The following is a 20,422-nucleotide window of genomic DNA, read 5'->3' on the forward strand; positions in this document are numbered from 1 at the left end:
GGCTGTCCAAACACTTTGCTTTTCCCTTCTGGTCCTATAACTAGTTTCTGTCCTTACATTGAGCATCACTCCTTCTGTGAGCTGTACACATTAATTTGATGCTTTTGTGTGTCACATGAAAGCATTTTCATTGTAGTAGACACCCTTCCATGTAGCTGAATGGAAAGGAGTAAGCAACAAAACAGGGTGAGTAGTGCCCTTGTTAATTTATAAGGTCAGGAAATTGCCTTTTTTCCTTTTTAGAATTACTGAGTAGTTTTGGTGCTGTGTAATCATACAGTTGTAGGATTATGAGTATATTCCGTGGTGCCTGACAATAATTTCAGCTGTGACTGAAATATATTGTTGTAATGCAGGATAATATTAGCGGGTTTTGCTTTATTTCATCTGCTATCTTTTCGTATAATAGAGAAGCATAAATTAGTAGTTATTTTTAAGCTAGCAACCTGGCATTTATCCCATAAGCATTCATCTCTGATAATATTACATAAATGGGGGAAAATACAGCAGAGAGCTTTCACGAGTGTGGCAGAAGTAGTAAGAAAGAGGAGTGAAGTCAGGACACAAAGCAACGCTTTGCTTTCAAGCTGGGAACAGTAAAGATGCAACCAAACCTGCTATGCTAGGTATCTGTACTGTATATTCAGTCCACTTATTGCCAGTCACTAAAGGGAAAGCAACATGCCTATCTCTCTCCTTAGGCAGAACTATTTAACCAACTATTGATTTGATGCACACAGTGAGGCTTCTGTTTTCCTGAGTACTGCTATTAACTCTCATAGCAGCAACAGTTATTTTTTAGTTTGTTGTTTGGGTTTTTTGTGGTTTTTTTTTTTTTTTTTAGCATGGATATTGGTACTGTTTCCTACATCTTCTGTACGTTAAAAGGAAACAAAACAAGTCTCTCTTTCTGAAAATTTTTATTGTCTGTTGGGCAACAGCAGTCAGTGATCTGTGGTTTTTGTACACTGAGCAGCTGTCACATGATGAAGTAAAAGGTCAGCAGGAATTGAAAGCTTTACTTCGCTGGCGCCGACTCAGAGACGAGGTGCAGAACTCTGAAGAAGAGCTGCAAGTTTTAAGGTAGTGATATGACAGTGTCATCTTTTCTTTTGCATGTTCTCTCTCTCCTGTTTTCCACTATTTTCTCCCTTCAAATGATATACATCCATATAATCTGATTAAATCCACTGCATTTCCTTATTTCCTTCTGAAGAAAAAAAGAAAAGTCAAATTAAATTGACAAGGTTATTCATCTTCTCTATAATGCAATTGCTTTTCTCTTTGTTATAGAAAGCTTTCAAAAACCATGGGATTTACTTTGATACAAAATGTCTCTAAGCAGTTTACAAGGGCCTCTATTCAGGGGAAAAACAGAGGCTGTTTCCTGAACAAAGTTCACTGTTTGAAGCCGTAACAGATTCATTTTCTGTGGCTGAAGACAAGCACGTACAGGAATATGGTATCTAACTACCAAGCTGAATGAAGCTTTAAAAAAACAAGAAAAAACATAATGAACTGTATAAATCTACATTCTATTTAGAAATGACCAATAATGCTATTTAAACAAGATTTTGGTCTTTGATACCAGATGCAAAGCTCAAGGCTGCTTCTTGCATAGCTAAAGACATTAGATCAAAAAAAGATTCTTGCTTTGCTAATGATTAATAATCTGGGCTGTTCTGATTGGTGTCTTGGGAATTTGACACAGTCTTTTATCTTGAGTGGCTGCCTAACATCTCTACTGCTTGTCTCCCCACAGTCTTTGACCAAGAAAAACAAGTTTTACTGATCCTAGATTGAATTAGCCCTGCACAATCATGGAAGCACAGGGACAGATTTCAAGAGATTATGTAGACCATTCTCCTACCCTGAAATACAGGAAATATATACAGACCATCTTAAGTAGGTTTTTACTAACTTGTTCTTAGAAACCTCCAATAAAAAAGTTTCCATGGTACCTAGGTAAGCTGTTTTAGTGTTAGCAGTTAAAAGATTGCTTCCTAATGCACAGCTGAAACATTGTTTTTTGTCAACCAGTGTAGATTTCTTCTTTTCTTTCACCAAGTGGAAGCGAAGATCAAATTGATCCCTGTTTTCTATATAATCAACTTCTAAATGTTTTGGGAAGACTTGCCGTTTCATTCATTTTGAGATCTTCTTATTGTACTTTCCCTGTAGGATCTAAAAGCCTTTTATATTTGGGCATTAGAGACTGTTCACCAACATAGAAATTCCTCTCTATGGCCTCGTGTCATCTGAAAACATGTCACCAACTGCATAACTGTAGTCTTTCATCGATCTGTTTTACTTCATGTTTAGTGATGAATTGTATATCCTACATGTAAGTAAAGTAATACATTTGCAAGTGTACAATTTGGTGATAGGTGTAAATAAAAAAGCAAGCTTTATCACTAGCTGTCATAAAGCTGCTGCCAACACAACTACAGACGGACAGATGCTGGAGGTTTTGTTTGTTTGATTTAAAATTACTTATTTTTAGGAACTCTGGTTCTTGTGATATGAGGTTTATCTAGATGTATGTTTTCCATTTTCAACATTATGGAATTACATTTGTCATCTTTTGCATTAATTGCGTAGTTGTTACTTTTAATAAAATGTCTCTGTGGTGTAAATTTTTTAAATCTTTTTTCAAAGGGCCAAATTATCCTTTGTAGTTTGAAGCTCAGGAAGGATTGATTTATCTTTAAATTGAAACCTAAGCTTTCTATTGACTTCCACATTTAGTAGACATAAGTCTCTGTAATAAGCATGCTGCTTACTTTTTGCATAGTGATATTCTCAATGCTAATATAAAACAATGACAACTCATTTCTAGTTTGCAAAAATATGCCTCTGATATACGCTTCAGGAGAGGAACATGATGCCAGCTTGGAATTCTGGCAATCTCTTTCTCTCTGATGTCTCTAGTTTACTGTGGTTGCATTTAAGGTCTTTCTACTGGTTTCAGTCAGATATAAATATTCTCTGTTATTTTTGTGGCGTGGACTCTCTTTGCACATTTACTGGTTTTTTTTTTCCTCTTCTTCCTTCTGAAAGTATGTCCATGTGCTTTCCAGAGTTTGTATATAAGAGAGGAAATTTCAGTCTTGACATTGCACTGGATTTTGAGTCTGTGTTGAGGCTTGTGCTAGTTCAAGCTTGTGTTTTTAGACAAGGGTATTAAAAGTAAATGGTAACTGTTGTTTCTTGCCAGTTATGTTAGGAAGAAAAAAAAATCAGCCAACCCGCTCTTCCCAAGCATAAGCTTATTCTTCAATTACTTTTTTGTTCCCTGATGAACTATCATATGATTTTCTATGCTTTCTCTTGACACCAGGAAAACCATGCCTAAAAGTTGTCAGCCGATTACTTTTATTAAGTTGTTACCTTTTGATCCAGCAAATGGATGCCTGTTCAGACTAGGTGAAAGACACTCAGCAAACTGATCATCAGCATGATGTTTCTTCTTATTATGGATATTTGGTATTATGTTACAGTAGTATCTCATAAGCTACCTGTGAAAAAAGAATTCAGGTATGAAAGAAATAGCTAAGTGTCCTCTCAGCAGGCAGCAGCATCAGCAAATCTTAGTATTGATGAAGGAATTCATTGCACTGTGGTGCTCATATAGGATAAGACTTCAGAATCCTGTGTATTTTCTCACAGAGTTTGAAGCAAACCTGCAGAGATAAAAGCACCTGTGAAATGTATCCTGGCACTCATTCTGCTGGCAAGCATCAACGCTAGCACTCTCATCCAGGCTCACATGTTACGAAAGCAAAGAAGACTAGAGAAGTCCATTTCGTTCTGTGGAATAAAGCTAGTGTTGAGATTGTTTCATGTCCTGGCCCCTATACTGAACTTCAGCTTGTTGTTCTTTGTTAAGACAAACCAGTGTTAATATCTAACTCTGAACAGAAATTTGTCTCTGAGTTCTACTTGTGTCAAGTCCATTTCGTTCCTGAAGCAATGTTCTCTGACTGCTCTGTAGGTGTTCAAAGAGTTTTATTCTATCACACTGATAGGAAATGTGCCTTTCAGATGGTGTCTCGTAGTCTCTGCATAGGTTTTCATGATTACCTAGTGTGTCAGCATTTAATTACCAAGGACTTCCTGGTGAATTGTAATTTTACTTTGTACAATGGTACTTTGCCACCCGGCAAACAAAAACCAGCATCTTTTACTTCTTTCAGAAATTTGCCAGTATCTAAAAAGTGCCAGATAGCAGCTTGAATACGTTGAATCAGCTTGCCTTTAGCATTATGCCTAGCTTCATCTACTTGGTTAGATGCCAGTTTTTTAGGTCGGTATAACAAATTTTCAGTCTCTGTACCTTCAATGTGTTGTAAATATACTAAGCATTGCTTTAAAATAGTGTGGTGAAGTATTGACAGCAGATAACAGGGTTACTTTCTGAATATTTACACTCTTGCAGACATTATCAGGGGTATATATACATCCTTTGCAGAAGGAGATTCTTCAGTACCGTCATCCAGATGGGATACTGCTTTCTAGTCACCTACTAGGATCTACACAGGCACGTAGTTGGAGGACAAAGGAAGGAAGTATAGTTGCATAATTTAAAATAATTGTGATTATGGGAGATATTTCAATTTATTGTGGCTCCTGTAGCCTGTGCTCAAACTCCGTTTTTCAATGTCTATAGACTGGTCTGTTTATTATGAGAGAAATTAAGTAGTTTTGGCTTTTTATATCTGCAGACAACAATGAAGGGCAACAAGAAAAGTTTCTATAAATACATTAAAACAAAAGAAAGACCAGGAAAAGCCTCCATCCCCTACTAGATCGAGGAGGTAATATGGTAATAAGAGACGAGGATAAGGCTGAGGTGCTTAATGACTTCTTTGCCTCAGTCTTTAGTAATAGGAACACTTGTACCGGGGCAAGTCATCCCACCAAGCCAAGAAACAGGGGCCAGGAGCAAAATGTTCCCCTCCACAATCCAGGAGGAGATGGTCAGTGACCCACTGCTCCACATCAGTGCGCACAAATCTGTGGGGCCAGATGGTTTACATCCTAGAGTGCCGAGAGAACTGGCAGGGGTGTTCACCAAGCCACTGTCCATCATTGATCTGCAGTCCTGGCTGACTGGGGAGGTCCCAGCAGATTGGAAGTCAGCCAATATAACACCATATATAAGAAGGGACTGAAGGATGATCCAGGAAATTACAGGCCTGTCAGTTTGGCTTTAGTGCCAGGGAAGCTGATGGAGCAGATCATCCTGAGTTCCATTACGCAGCACATACAGGACAACCAGATGATCAGGCCCAGTCAGCATGGGTTTATGAAGGGCAGGTCCTGTTTAATAAACCTGATCTCCTTCTATGGCAGGCTGACCTGCTTGTTGGATGAATGAGGGAAAGGCTGTGGTTGTCATCTACCTCGACTTTAGTAAGGCATTTGACACTGTTTCCCACAGCGTTCTCCTGCAGAAATTGACGGCTCTTGGCATGGATGGGCATACGCTTTCCTGGGTGAAAAACTGGTTGGATGGCCGAGTCCAGAGAGTTGTGGTCAATGGAGTTAAATCCAGTTGGCAGCCAGTCATGAATGGTGTCCTCCAGGGCTCAGTACTGGGGCCTCTCCTGTTTAACATCTTTACCAGTGATTTGGACAAGGGGACAGAGTGCACCCTTAGTAAGTTTGCAGATGACACCAAGCTGGGTGGAAGTGTCAATCTGCTTGAGGGTAAGGAAGCTCTGCAGAGGGATCTGAATAGGCTGGATTGCTGGGCCAAGGCCAGTTCCATGAGTTTCAATAAGGCCAAGTACCCGGTCCTGCACTGCAGCCGCAACAACCCCAGCAGCACTACAGGCTTGGGGAGGAGTGGCTGGAGAGCTGCCAGGCAGAGAGGGACCTGGGAGTGTTGATTGACAGCCGGCCAAATATGAGCCAGCAGTGTGCTTAGGTGGCCAAGAAGGCCAATGGCATCTTGGTCTGTATCAGGAATAGGGTTGTCAGCAGGAGTAGGGAAGTGATCGTGCCCCTGTACTTGGCTTTGGTGAGGCCGCACCTTGAGTACTGTGTCCAGTTTTGGGCCCCTCTCTACAAGAAGGACATTGAAGTGCTGGAGAGGGTACAGAGGCGGGCTACCAAGCTAGTAAAGGATTTGGAGCGTGTCTCATACGAGGAACGGCTGAGGCATCTGGGGCTGGAAAAGAGAAGGCTGAAAGGAGAGCTTATTGCTCTCAACAACTACCTGAAATGTTGTAGTGAGGCAGGGGTCGGTCTGTTCTCCCTAGTAACAAGTGATATAACAAGGGGAAATGGCCTTAAGCTGCACCAGGGGAGGTTCAGGCTGGGTATTAGGAAGAATTTCGTTACTGAAAGGGTTGTCAGGCATTGGAACAACCTGCCCAGGGAGGTGGTGGAGTCACCATCCCTGGAGGTGTTTAAGAGATGGTTAGATGTTGTACTTAGGGACATCGTTTAGTGGTGTTGATAAAGCTAGGACAAAAGTTGGACTCAATGATCTTGAAGGTCTCTTCTAACCAAAACTGTTCTATGATTCTATAATTCTATGAAAAATTGTGTATAGAATGTCAGCAGGCCTTTCTTCCAAGAGACTGATCCAGAATGGAAAAATGCGGACCTCTGCCCTCCTACAGTGGGTCTGCAATGATTGTATTGTCTTGAAGAACTGGAGTTACCATAGGATAAGAAATCTTTTATTGATCTCTTCCTTTCAATGTTGAAGGAAGACCTTTCTTGAAAGAAAATATGAACTATAGTATGGTAAAGGACTGTATTAGAAACAGTGTAAAATTGAAGCTGCTTTTTTTTCTATTTTATTATATTTTGTCAAGATTTTGCTGTGTGAAGTGGATTTCGTGTGCACAGGTCCTAAATATAGTGCCTAAAGGGTGAAAAACTAGCTTAGCTCTCGACAAAACTCTAATAAGAAACCATTGCACAGACAGAAAAAAGGAAGAATGTTTTCCTGAAAGCAGACATAGATATGAAGAAATTTGATTACAGGGATTAGCTTGTGAGAAGTGTTTGAGTGATGTGGTTTGAAGAGTCCTGCGTTGCTGTGGCCTGTGTTGCCCCTACTCTGTAGAAGTGGGGGGAAAGATGTTTGGTTTTCAAAATCCACAGTTCAAATTGGAGAGTTTGTTTCAGTCACAGAGTTAGGCTCATATGACAGACATCTGTTCTTAGACCACTGTTAGCTGGGATGTTTTCTGGATGGAAGTAAAAAAAGCTAGATAGCTCTTCAGTACTAAGCCTGTGAACGCACTGCTTACAAATGAAGAAAAAATGTTTGCATGGCTTCTCTTTAGTTTCACTCTCTGCTCATAAGAGCCTAGAAGTTCTCCACACTTTACTGCTGTAGATTTGTGGCATACCACATGCTGTATTACATTTTAAAATCAGGCAGTGATGAAGTAGGTTTGCTTTAGGCATTATTGTCTGTAAACTCCAAACGTGTGTGTGTAAAAGGCTTCCTTTTTTAAAAGTTCAACTACTTTTCTTCCAACCCCAAACAGCAGAATGAAAAACAGAACATTATTTCTTCTGCAGTGTAATGCAAACAGATGAAAGAGGTTATTCTTGCAGGTATAGTCATGTAAGCTGTTAAGCCAATGTTCAGGTATAAGAAGAAAAATCTGTAGTTAAATATAATGATTCCCTTCCCTTCCCTTCCCTTCCCTTCCCTTCCCTTCCCTTCCCTTCCCTTCCCTTCCCTTCCCTTCCCTTCCCTTCCCTTCCCTTCCCTTCCCTTCCCTTCCCTTCCCTTCCCTTCCCTTCCCTTCCCTTCCCTTCCCTTCCCTTCCCTTCCCTTCCCTTCCCTTCCCTTCCCTTCCCTTCCCTTCCCTTCCCTTCCCTTCCCTTCCCTTCCCTTCCCGTCCCTTCCCTTCCCTTCCCTTCCCGTCCCGTCCCTTCCCGTCCCGTCCCTTCCCGTCCCGTCCCGTCCTCTTAAAATGTCTTTTTTTGTTTGTTTCTCTTTGTTCATAATGTGTCTGCACTGTAGAATGGCATGCAACGTGATCTCATGCTGGCAGTGAAAAGAGTACACCAACTTACTTAGTGATGGATTTCATTTGTACCCCAGCTGTCTGGTCAGCTATGTACAAAATTGCATTAAAAGGATGAAATTTATTTGCTTGTCTGTCTAAGCCAAGTTATTTACTTAGGGTAAAGAAAAAGACTGAACTAGTCACAGGTGCCTAAGGTTACTATGCCATTCACAATACTTTCAACTATGAGAATGTGTAATGTGTGAGTTACTTCTTTACTTACTTATCCAAGACTTAATTAGTGTGTTGCCATTTTAGGCCCAGAAAGGAGAGCACAGGAGAATTGAGTGAGTCTGGAGCATCCATTGTCAAACATGGTCTTAAAGCAGAAAAAATCTTCATGCAGGTTCACTATTTGAAAGTGAGTGTTGTCAGCTGATTTTTAGTGTAATTACTTTACTAATATGATAAAGAGTTCTTTCTTCTAGACATCAGCAGATTCATAGCATCCTATTTGTTTCTGGCTTATTTTCTTGCAGGGTTATTTCCTTTTGCGGTCTCTGGCAAGGACGATAGGAGAGGCTTCATACCTTGCATCTTTACGAAAATTCGTCCATAAGTTCCATGGGCAGCTTGTCCTTTCTCAGGTACTGTGCTTGGGGTTATTCCCCACTTTCTGAAAAAACAAATTACGTAAACTTTCAGCTTGACTATCTAAATCACCACTTCTTGTGGTGAAAAGAGAAAGGCAATTGTAAATTGGCAATGTTGGTGAAATTTCTACCAGCTAGAGAGCAAACATTTTTTTCAGGATGATACATAAATTGGACATCCTGCTAATGTAATGTAAACAATGGGTGATTCTTTTTTTTTTTTTTTAGACTTGAGAGGTCAATGTTCATAGGTGCTGATGTTCTGAAAGAAAGGTTCATTTGCCATACTGGAATTGTCTCCTGTAGTCTTTTAGCTCACGGGCTTTGGTTGTGATCAGTCAGTCTTTTGCCTGATATCTGTCTGTTTCTGGTAGAGAAGAAACTCAGAGTAGGAATGTAACTGAAAACTTCTATGAGTGGTAACAGTGCGTGCACGTTGTATTTCTGACTTTATTTCCTTCCTCTCTGCATGCTGCTTCGTTCAATGCTTATAATTTTAGTCTTTCTTACCCAGATAGTCTGTTTCTCACCAAGTCAGAGAGTGATGTCCCCATCACCCTGTGACACTGCACCCACTTGTATTACAGCCTTGTTACAGCCTCTGTATAGGTTATCTCATCATAGCCCTCACTCCCATGCTTTCTAAAGCATTCTGTTACTGAAGTATTAATCTACAAAGGATGTTTAAGATGTGCTGCTTCTTTCTTTCAGTAGGCTTTCTGGGACAGTGATACTGTGCAGTGGCAGCACACTTTGAAGAGCAGTTGTTCTCATAGAACAGGATTTCTTCCTGGTTGTAAAAAAGTGATGAATTAGGGATCGGAATCTGCCCTCCCTAGGTCCAACTGCATCTATTAATCACCTGAACTACAGACTTAGCTTGTTCTCTTCCTGGCATAAGCAGTGTATTATTATTCCATGCAAAGTAGAACAGCTTCCAAAGGAAAGATTGAGCAAGTCACACCACAGTATATTGTACCATCTCTTACGTAGAGAGCCCAACTGGGGTTATAAATAGCAATTTACCTTCCCCAAGGTCTTTCTGAAGAAGTCCTGTAACCACTGGCTGTGGCATTAAAACTTGTCCTTCAGTGTTTTGTTTTGAGAAGAGAATGACATAGCTCTGTGAAGCCAAAGTTTTAGGAAATCCTGTCATTGGTAGTGAATCCAGCTTGTGCCATGGCACTGTGGCTTGTTGCTTCAGTAATGCTGTGAAAACAACCATTCATGGGGGTGTTTGTGAACCAGGTGACTGAAGTCATTGTGGTTAAAAATAGTCCTGGAACAAAAGGCACAACATGCCAAATATTTGGCATCACTCGAAGATCAGTGTGATGAGAGTGAGGGCCAGGGGAAGAGGGAGGAGAAGGGGTATGAGTGAATTTCTGCAACCAGTTTCTTTGCTGAAATCTGTCTTTTCTGGAGTTACAGTTGAAATCTTCACAGGGATTCAGGATGGTGATAAATGTCTCCTTGCAACATAGAGTTGATTTTGAGGGACTGGGTTCTAACATCTTCCTGTTTCTTCTAGCCACAGTGATTCTTTGCTCATATGCTTGCTGTTTTGAATCTCACTCTCATCAGGTGAGATATATGACCATGTATCTTACAAATGGCTCACAGACCTATGGATTCTTCCGAAAGTCAAGTCAACCAGAAGTTAGGCATAGTAGCTCTACTGCAGCATCTCTGCCCTGTGGAGGAACATGTATGGTGTTAAGGGAGTTAATGTTTCCGCTGCTGCAGCTGTTTCCTGTACCATGTTACTGAGACCCAGAGCAGTTATGTTTGGCATAGTGTGGAAAATGCCGGTGACTATATGAGCCTTGTCGACATTATAGTGTCCAAAGACATAAATATGACACTTTACTATTACCTAGCGGGAAACTTTTTGAAAATTACAGAAATCATGAAATTGCTAAAACCAAGAGGTAGCCCAGTGTTTTAATCCGGTGGCAAGAAAGGTGCTCGCATTTTGGTGAGAAAGAGTTACCTTGTTGCTCCTGTTTGTTGTGACATGAATTGTATCAGTAGACTATTTAAATGCTGCAAAATATCTTGGCACATTTTGCTATTAGTCACAATAGCTAGATTGCATTGCAGTTGAACTACCCATCTGCTAGAGACTTCTCCCTTTGTCCAGCACTCTGCTAAGAAATATCAGTTGGTAGCTTATTTAACTTTAGTCTTATAAAATGAAATAGTGTATGTTGTTTCTGCACCCAGAAAAAAACATCTTGGTTATTGGATAAAAATTATTCAAGCAAGAATAAGCGATGCTTTTATTTCAGGTTTCTTTGACTACCTTTTGTTTGAATATGTGCAATATATCCATACCTATGTGCTTAATGTAGATCAAAAAAGATAATTTCCTTCATTTGAAGATGCTTGATTTGGTGGAGAAAGAGCTGTATACTAGATAACTTCTATTGTGTTCTTTTTGTGCTTTTATGTTGTTTCACAGCAGCCTAAATCCAGCTCCCATTGAAGTTGCTGGGAAGAGAATTTTAACATCATTGTGTTGTTTGGTCACTATGTTAAAAATGCAAAGGGGATGGGGCTGTAGCCAATTGTAAATGCATTTGCTTTCTCTGTAAGAAATGTTAAAGTTTGTATTTATGTTGGTGTCTGGTATAGGGAGACAAGCAGTCACAGCAGGACTTGCAAATGCAGAAGCAATGAAGTCAAGTTAGTACAAAGTTTATTATTCAAGTTCCTTTTTCAACAAATGTGCTGTCAGTGTTTAAATGAATAAAAGATTTAAAATAAATAGAGGTACAAATGGTAAGTTTAAATATCATAGTGTTGTACTTTCACCTTGTCCAAAATTGTTGTAAAAGTTCCCAGCTTTGGAATTGTGGGGATGAGAGAAAGTAAAAACTGTGAAAATAATTGCCCCTGTTCTGAATACTAGTCTTGTTTTCAGTAGTGTTTGTAGTATTTTTCCTAGATGGGAGCTGCAGGTGCAAGGAAATGACTTCAGATGTGAAACATTAATCAGTTGCCTTTTTCCTTCATTTTGATTGCGTGCTCAGTATGTTTTTAATAGTAGTTTTTGTTTATTTTAGTTGAGTTAGCAACAGACGAGTAAAGCAGGTCTGGAATCTTTGAGAAGGATTTAAAAAAAAAATCTACCATTTTTCCCTCTGTGAGAGAATTCACTTACTAACTGCTTTGAATGAACTTTTAAAATAATGAATGGAGTGTTACTGACTATAAATAAACAGAAAAGGGTGCAAGTTGCTGATATTCCTAACACAGTTAAAGCTGTTTTCAGTTTGATACTGAAATAAGAACACCTTGGGAACTGAATTGTTTGCAGACTTTTAATTTTCATGTAGGTCTGTCTGCAATAATAATAACCCAAGGTCTGTAGTGTTCATCCATCTGATAGTGTTATAATTTGCTATTGTAAAATGACAGTCAAGGAGGCAGCACTTCAAAAAAGATCATAACTTATGCTATTCTTAAAAGTTTTAAAGGCAGATGTATGGATCCAAGCCCATTGTGTATGTAGCTGTGTCAACATGTTCCTGCACACCGATTTGCATGGTCACATACCATTATCATCATTTTATAAAGTTGGTATCTGCACACACAAATTGCCATTCAACTACCTGTTAGCTTGTAGAACTCTCGTAACTAGAATTGGAAGTCTAAGCATGCAGTGTGCATGTATTTTGATGTTTCAACATGTAGAATCTTTCCTTTAGATAAAAGTTTAAAAATTTGTCTCTGCAGTTTGGCCCAAGCTGTTTCATGCTTACTGACCTGTGAGCTTGAGCGAACAAGTGTTGACATCAGTGGGTCATGCTGTGGTTTCTGGCACTGTCCCATCCACAGCAGCCTCTAGGACAGGGGTCTTTGCTTTCTGCGCTCCCATGTGCTTGGAAAACAGAAAGAAATGGGTCAGTTTTACTCAGATTAAGTTAGTTTCCTGTTCCAATTCTTGCATAAATGAACATACTCCTACTTTTTTGTTAGCTGTACACAATGCAGCCTTCATTCACTTATATGTGAGCATTATGAGACAATCTTTAATTACTACACGATCACAGTCCTTTTATTTTTTTTCCAGAGACCTTTGCTTCATTTATGTATAATAGGTGTTTCTGTCATATGAAACAGCTGCTTGGTATTTTGTTCTCTATTCATTGTTCATAGGTGCTTTGTTTACCATGCAGTATGCTTTTCTTTCTGTTCGACTTTCTAGTTTTAACAAGTGTAAGCCAATAAAAAAGACTGCTTCACTAGGTCAGACATTTTAACCTGAGATCAACTGTGTTTAAAATGCTTAAGTATGTGACAATTGATTAATTTATGGATCATTTAACTACACTGCACATTTTGACAACCCATCATGTTTGTATATAAAAATTTGACTAGCTTTAGGCCATATCTCTTATTTCAGTATAAGTAGAAAGAAAGAAAGAAGGAACATATGAAATATTGTGCTTGAAGTATAAGCAAGACTAGGTTAGTAGAAGTCATTCATATGGTATAAGGCAAGATTTTTTTTTGGTGAGAAAACTTCTGTTTCTTTTTTCAGGTTCACTTTTTTCATAATTATATAAGATAAACAGAGATATCGCAATGAAGTAGGGCTAGCAAAGTAGTGAAGGTAAGAGGAGCCCAGATGTTTTATGATCATGTATAATACAGATGACTGATTAAAAAGTCACTTAATGTGTCACACATTTTAATGTCAAACAGTATAGTTGTATAAAAAGACCAAGTATCTTTTGGTATAATTTATCTCAAATATAAATCTTAAAAGAAGCAGTAAGTTTTACACATACAATTGTCTTCTATTAGGGAAGTGACCCATATATCTGAAAATGCCTTGGACCTTTCTGATAGAGTATACAAGTCCTTCCCATAGCTGCTAAGCCTTGAGCCTCAGTCTTCACCGTGGAGTATCTTTTTGCATTTCCACTTCTGTTACAGTAGTCTCTCACCCCTCTACTGACCTAACATTTTTGCATTTGCTTAGCTTCCATCTAGCATTTTTCAAGCTTAAAATTACATCGTAGTTTGTTATGCAGTATCATTTGACAGGAAAAAAGATAAATTCTTTAATTCTGACCAGAGCAAACTGACAAGGGAGCAATCCCAAAGCGTGTAGGTTTTATTAGTGCTGAATGACGGCTCCAGCATTTGATTTAGTGAGATGTGTTTTAAATAATCAGAGTCAAATCCATCTTACATGATTTTCTGCCGGATAGCCTTAAACAGAAGTCCTAAGAATAACTGAGGGCTCTATGTAGAACCGTTGATACATAACAGATCTAGTTTCTCATCTTTTTCTTAGGTATATATCTGTGTTCTTACATGTTTATACATGTAAAATAGAAGGAATCTGTTTAATTCAAATTTTTAGGCGGTGGTATATTTAGTATTTTAGGTGGACAGTGAGAATTTGTTTAACTTCTGAAGAAATTAAAACATTTCAAGTGAGTTTGAGACAACAAAGGCTCTGGTGTCAAAGCGTTAGGAGAAGGCGTGTTCAAGCTTCATGCCTTCACTTCCCTGCCTGGGGTTTGAACTTTCCTGTCAATAAGGTAAGGAGAAATGCCGACAGTTCAGTGAACTAACTGACAGTCAACCTACTTTTTCCAACTTACCTGGTCCCTGAATGGACTTACCTGCTCTGAGGTGTTTTCACATGTATGGGCATGTTTTTTGTGAAAGACCTGGGGTTCTGACACAAACCATTTTGCTAATATAGCTGGGGTGATTTAAGACTTGCTTCCCTTAGTTATTCACACTGTACCTAAAAGGACAGATTCAGTTTTGTTAGTATGGACAGTTTACTAAGATTGGTTTGTGAGAAAGCACTGGACTGTGAATTTGGGCAGCTCAGACAGGGATAACTTCTGCTACTATGTTACACAGGAACAATAACCCCAGTCAGAGAAATGCCAGGGAAGTGTCATCCAGGAGGCTGATATCACCTTAAATATCCACAAGAAGATTTACCAGAAATCCTTGTCAGATCGTCGTATGTGCTTTGTTTTATTGTTTGCCACAATAGTTAGTCATTTTTCTTTAGGGAATTGCTAGTGATCTAAATGCAGTTCATTGGCATGGGGTAAGAGGGCAACAAATTCTGCTTTTGACTGGAGCTAGTCAGTGGCTCCATCACCTGGGGCTTAAACTATTGAGCTGTCTGGCTAATCATTGCTGCCTGATAATAGAATATATAGTTGGAAATTCTTGCTTATTCTTGGTAGGAAGTTGTCATCTTTGGAGGGGCATTCTGGGCTTGTTACCAAAACCCCAAGAGAAGGATTTCAACATGTACTGACTTTGTTAAATAAAAGCCATTGAATGGGACGGGAATTCCAAATAAAGAGGATCCTAGGAAGCGTTCTCATTATTTATTTTTCCACCCAAAAGGGACAAAGCAGTGTTTACCATTTAGTTATGCCATTTACAAACTGCATCATTGATAGGGTTAGTTTAATTTTGAATGGCAATTGCCACAAGGAATTGGTTGTAAGTGCATTTGGAGCTTATTTGTTGACAACTGAATGTCCTTTTAGATACATCACTTTCAGTCACAACATCTCCATTGCTCTTATGCACCCCATTTATAATTCAGTTAGAGAATTTAACTTAAAGTTATCTATTGGTCGTAGAGTACTTGAAATATCTAGATTTGAGTTTTTCATAAAGAGGATATAATTTGTCTTGTAATATTCAGTGTTCTTTATTTAATATCAACATGTATGATCGGAGCGAGGTACCTGTCTGGTGCCCCAAAACAGTTCAAGAGTAGAAACGTGCTGGTCATTGCTCAAGACAGTAGTTGGAGTAGTAGTATACCATCTTGAGTCATGAAATAAAATGTCTTTTAATCCCAGATCTGTCTAGATACTGCTTCAAGTAGCCTTCCTTTCTAGGGTTCTCAGAATTTCTTCTCTCAACCTACTTCTCAGTCATTGTATCCCCACTCTTCTTTGCCTTTGATTCAGACATGCTTACATGCATTAACAGTGCAAAGAAAACTTCTCCTTGATCTCTATTCACACTCTGTATCCAGATTTGATCTGCTCAGCAGTAGCCCAAAGTTGCAGTTGTGATTAAAATTGTTGACTTCAGCCTGGACTACGGTGAGAGCAGACAAGGATCTTTAGGGAATTTAATTATGAGGGTCTAGCAAATCCTTCTGTGTGGACTCATTTTTCAAAGGCTTTTTTAGTTTGGCCAAATGTCAATAAAATTCCACAAACTGCAGAAAAACATGTAGCGAAAAGTTGTTTTCTAGAATCTGAGTTTCCAGACAGGGAAGAAGAACAGGAGTATGTAGGGAACTGAGATTATTTAATCATATGAATATAGGCCAGTTTGTTAATAATGCAGCACTGTGGTGGCATGTGATTTCCAATTCATATTTTCTTTCTGGCTTCATTGAATTACTTGCAACAAAGACAAAAACCAAACTATAATTTGTTTTATGATCTGACTTAGCATTTATTTATGATTACCCTGGTCATCCACAAGTCTTTGCTTCAAGGTGTAAGATCACGAGAACCTCCTAAAGAAATCGCATCAAAGCTTAAAAAAGCCCACATTATCCCTTAACTTTTCGCTTGGACGCTTCTGAATCATTGCATCTAGAGAGGAAGAAAAAAATAGCCCAAGGATAAAATTTCACTCCAGATGGTTAAACTTTGGCAAAATTTTAAGCAACTGAAAAGTAAGACCCATAATAGGATGTGTCATGCAGACTTGATAATAGGCAACTGTTAAAAGCCATGCAAATATGAGGTAAGTGGTAATTTGTTTTCCTACTCTGTTTTGGAGCATCAAAATAGAAGCAGTTAAAATAAAATAGAATATATTAATCCTAATTTTAAGAAGGTGTGTAGAATGATGGTTACTGCCTTATTCTTAATAGATATTTTGAAAAATGAAGACATCTTTAAACACAAAGGAGATGTCTAATTTCATAGTATAATATTCAGAATATAAAACCACTTCTAATACCAAAGGTATCTTCAACTGTACTGTGGAATTGATTATAAAAAGTTGATGTAATCCAATCAGGGAATCTAGTTGCATTAATGTATACAGAAACAGTGCAAATAGCGTCAAGTACGACCACTTCAGTATTGCTTTTTACACACTTTTGAAACAACTCTAATGATGATCTTTTCATATTCTTTATTTCCAGGTAAGCTTACTCTGTACCTCCAGAATAGCTTCTACAAGTGGAACGAGACAGTAGTTCTCTGTTTACATACAGAATAATGGTACAGAACTGCAAGTAGTAGTATGAAATAAGGGGGTTTCACACTTTATCGCCACATCAGCAATACACTGTAGTTAGGACAGAACAACTCCTGGCACAGTTAATGATGGCATTCTTGCCACAGCAACACTGTGTAATTTACCTTTTGTCATAAGCAAATTTTGCAGCCACTGCAACACAGCCTGAATCTCATTTGTAATCTAAAGGATGAAGGCTTAGTCGTGTTACTAGTAGTTTCAATTGTGCAATCACTTTCTTTGTTTCCTTAACAATGCCATAATCAGACAGAGAAACAGCATCTTTTGTTGAATGCCGTGGCAAAGTCCCTAAATAAAAGTTTTCTGACTTTTAGGAAACGTTCTTCAAGACCTTAGAAAGCAAGTACTTGCAGTCAGAAATCAGCCTCCACTCATATATTGCAGTTCCATTAGCCTGTGGAACTCATCTCCACAAAGATTAGTATTAATAAAGTGGATGTACTGCTTTATGAAATAGCATATAAATTAATAATTCATATTAATAATTCCTCTTATGAGATTGTTTAGAGGAGTGCATTGTGTCAAAGTGATTGTCATTAAAATTATGTTATGTATAGTATGGGGTGCCAGAGAGTCTTGAGTGATTTCAGGTGTAACTTTCTAAAGAGGGCTTATTGTACTGTTATGAGGATGATCGTAATGCTGGTCCATTGGCATTGCACCTTCTTTGTAAATTGATAAAGAAATTCTAGCTACTGTTTCTTTGAAGAATTTACTCCTTAGTTGGTGTGGTTGGCAGCAACATTGTGAATTTTGTCATAGAATGACGAGTAGGTGATCTCTTCCAATCAGGTACATGCATTAAGGAAAAAAAAAAAAGCCTTATGTGATTATATAATTAAAGACAATGTGATAAGATAAGCACAGTGGAGACAGTGTAAACATCCTTGATTCTGGTGTTTCTTAGCCTTTGAGTATGTGAATCTGCAGCCTTTAACAGTTTTAAATATAGTTTGTGTGTGTGTATTACAGATTAAATAAAAGTGATAAAATGGGATCGTGTTAAAATAGTCAGCAGGCTTTTTAAGCCCATTTTCTTTCAATATTGACACTTTTTGCTTGAGTGGGTTGGAAAACTGACAAACATAATGTATGTTGCATAAATAACTGAACAGTATATCACCACAGTGATATATAAACTTCTCTTTTATCATTCTATTATCTGATGTCTTTAAAAATCCATTGCTCTCTAGCAATGCAGACACAGAGTTATGTCTTCATAAACATACTAACTGTGGTGCTTTGTTCATTTTCCAGGATTTTCTTTGCATGCTGTTGGAAGACATCCCTGAACACAAAAAGTAAGTGAGAACCAGGCTAGAAAAGTCAAAGAAGTAGAAATCAGATTTAAATATCAGCTGTGTTAGCCAGAAATAGTAGGATTTCATTTACTGTTGTTCTGCTTGGGTTTTTACAGTGTGTGTGTGTATATCTTTCTCTGAAAATTCTCATACATCTATACACAAAAAATATGGGACTTACTGTGTTATTGCTATCCTGTGGTCCCTCCAGGCAGTGGATATTAGGGCAGCCACAAGGTGATCACTATGTGACCTGAGCTGCCTGCTCAAATTAATCTGTGATCCTCCTGCCAGCTGCATTTGGCACACGGTACCCTAGAGCAAGGAGGCCAGAGATTTGCTGTGGATCTGGGAAAGCAGAGAAGATGGATTTTTCTCAAGCAGTAGTCTGGTATCATCCCCTCCCTGTCATACAGTGTGCCAAACAGGGAAGGATGGAAAATGGTAATGGAAATCCAGTGTTAATTGCCTGAGATGTCCTTCAAAATCCTCCTACATGTGACTGTGACTGGCTGAAGATGATATAGCTAGTCTTTAGCAGAACTTTGAATCCATCCCTGCTTTTCCATTGGTTTGTTCTGTGCTGTTACTGACTGTGTTACAAATACATGTTCTTTTGTAGTGGAGCTTTATATATTATAGTTTTTAAAAATTATGTATTCACTTGAAAAATGCAGTTTTAGGAAGCAGGATTCCAAAAGTCTTCATAAATCTGGGTGAGTAGTTTGGAGAAAAAAGGGGAGAAGATATTCATAGAAGTTAAATGTATTGAGTTTTTTGGTGAAACACTTCTGTTCTCAGAGGGTGTGGGACAGAGAAGCTAGTTATCATTGAGATAATGTGTTTTGTGGCGTCATGAGTTTAGTTTGGGTGGTGGTACATTTTCCAATGATGTACTTACTGTAGGAGGATATTTTGTTTATGTCATTGGATATGGCTTTCCAGCCCAAATATAATCATGAATGTTAAATGGAATATATGGGAAAGTGGATTATTTAATGGCATGATTATGCATTGATATGTTAATAAAATCTGTTTTCCTTCCTTTTTTCACTTGTATTTCTCCGAAGTCCAAACCCAGTGCAAAATGTTACTTGAATAAGCATCCAATATTCCACCTAGAAACATATCAGAATATTTAAACTTTTAGTGAGACTAATGCAAAAGAAGTGTCTCATGTGCATTGCATCACACTCCAGAATGTCTGAACAAAATTTCAGATCTATGGTAATTCATTTTACAATCAGTCATGTAGCATATATGAACTTACCTACTGCCAAAATTACCTTGGGTGTAGATATCAACAGAAATGCCAAGAATAATAGAACATCTGGATATACAGAAGGCCTTTATTTCTTTATCTGCCACAAAGATGCTTTTTCATTCTTGAATGTATTCTGTTGCTAGTACACAAATATTAGTCTGAAGTAAAACCAAAAGGAGGAAAGATAAAAATGAAATCTTTTGCACTAAGTTTCAGTTGTAGGAGTGAAATGCATTTCAGGATTAGAGCAACAAACTTCTGTGTAGCACACAAAACCTCTCAGACTTGTGCAGTTCTACCAAGTACAATTTGAATCATAGAATCATAGAATACCAGGTTGGAAGGGACCTCAAGGATCATCTAGTCCTACGTTTCAAAGTAGAAATACAGTTTAAATGATACGGCCCAGTGCCCTGTCAAGCTGAGTCTTAAAACTGTCCAATGTAGGGGAATCCACTACTTCCCTTGGGAGGTTATTCCAATGTCTAATTGCCGTCATGGTGAAAAAGTTTCTTTCGGAGTCCAATCAGAAGTAACTTGTATCCATTGCCCCTTGTCTTTTCCATGTGACTCCTCGTAAAAAGGGAGTCTCCATCTTCTCGGTAGCCACCCTTTATGTACTGGTACACGGTAATAAGGTCTCCCCTGAGCCTCCTCTTCTCAAGGCTGAACAAACCTTTTTTCTCAGCCTTTCTTCATATGGCAGGTCTTCCAGTCCTCTGATCATCTTCATGGCTGTTTTCTGGACCTTTTCCAGCTTGTCCACATCTTTTTTTTTTATAGTGGGAACCAAAACTGAACACAGTACTCAAGGTGTGGTTAGACCAGTGCTGAGTAGAGTGGGATAATGACTTCTTTATCTCTGCTGGTGATGCCCTTGTTAATGCAACCCAGCACCCTGTTGGCTTTCTTTGCTGCTGCAGC

At 38.6% G+C, this 20,422-nt stretch overlaps 1 protein-coding gene across 3 annotated transcripts in view; it reads left to right on the forward strand.

The window, feature by feature from the left end:
- AOPEP (aminopeptidase O (putative)) overlaps nucleotides 1-20,422 on the forward strand; it is a 181,289-nt gene that overhangs the window by 64,420 nt on the left and 96,447 nt on the right. For 2 of the 3 annotated variants that reach the window (XM_086479447.1, XM_086479445.1), the window contains 4 exons: nucleotides 977-1,083; nucleotides 8,304-8,406; nucleotides 8,525-8,632; nucleotides 18,191-18,234. In XM_086479447.1, the coding sequence (XP_086335573.1) occupies nucleotides 977-1,083; nucleotides 8,304-8,406; nucleotides 8,525-8,632; nucleotides 18,191-18,234 (362 nt within the window). Of the gene's footprint in view, nucleotides 1-973; nucleotides 1,084-8,303; nucleotides 8,407-8,524; nucleotides 8,633-18,190; nucleotides 18,235-20,422 lie in introns of all 3 variants that reach the window. The other variant, XM_086479444.1, reaches the window with a different exon arrangement.

The sequence above is a fragment of the Leptosomus discolor genome, chromosome Z (assembly GCF_034619465.1).
Source record: "Leptosomus discolor isolate bLepDis1 chromosome Z, bLepDis1.hap2, whole genome shotgun sequence".
Taxonomy (NCBI): domain Eukaryota; kingdom Metazoa; phylum Chordata; class Aves; order Leptosomiformes; family Leptosomidae; genus Leptosomus; species Leptosomus discolor.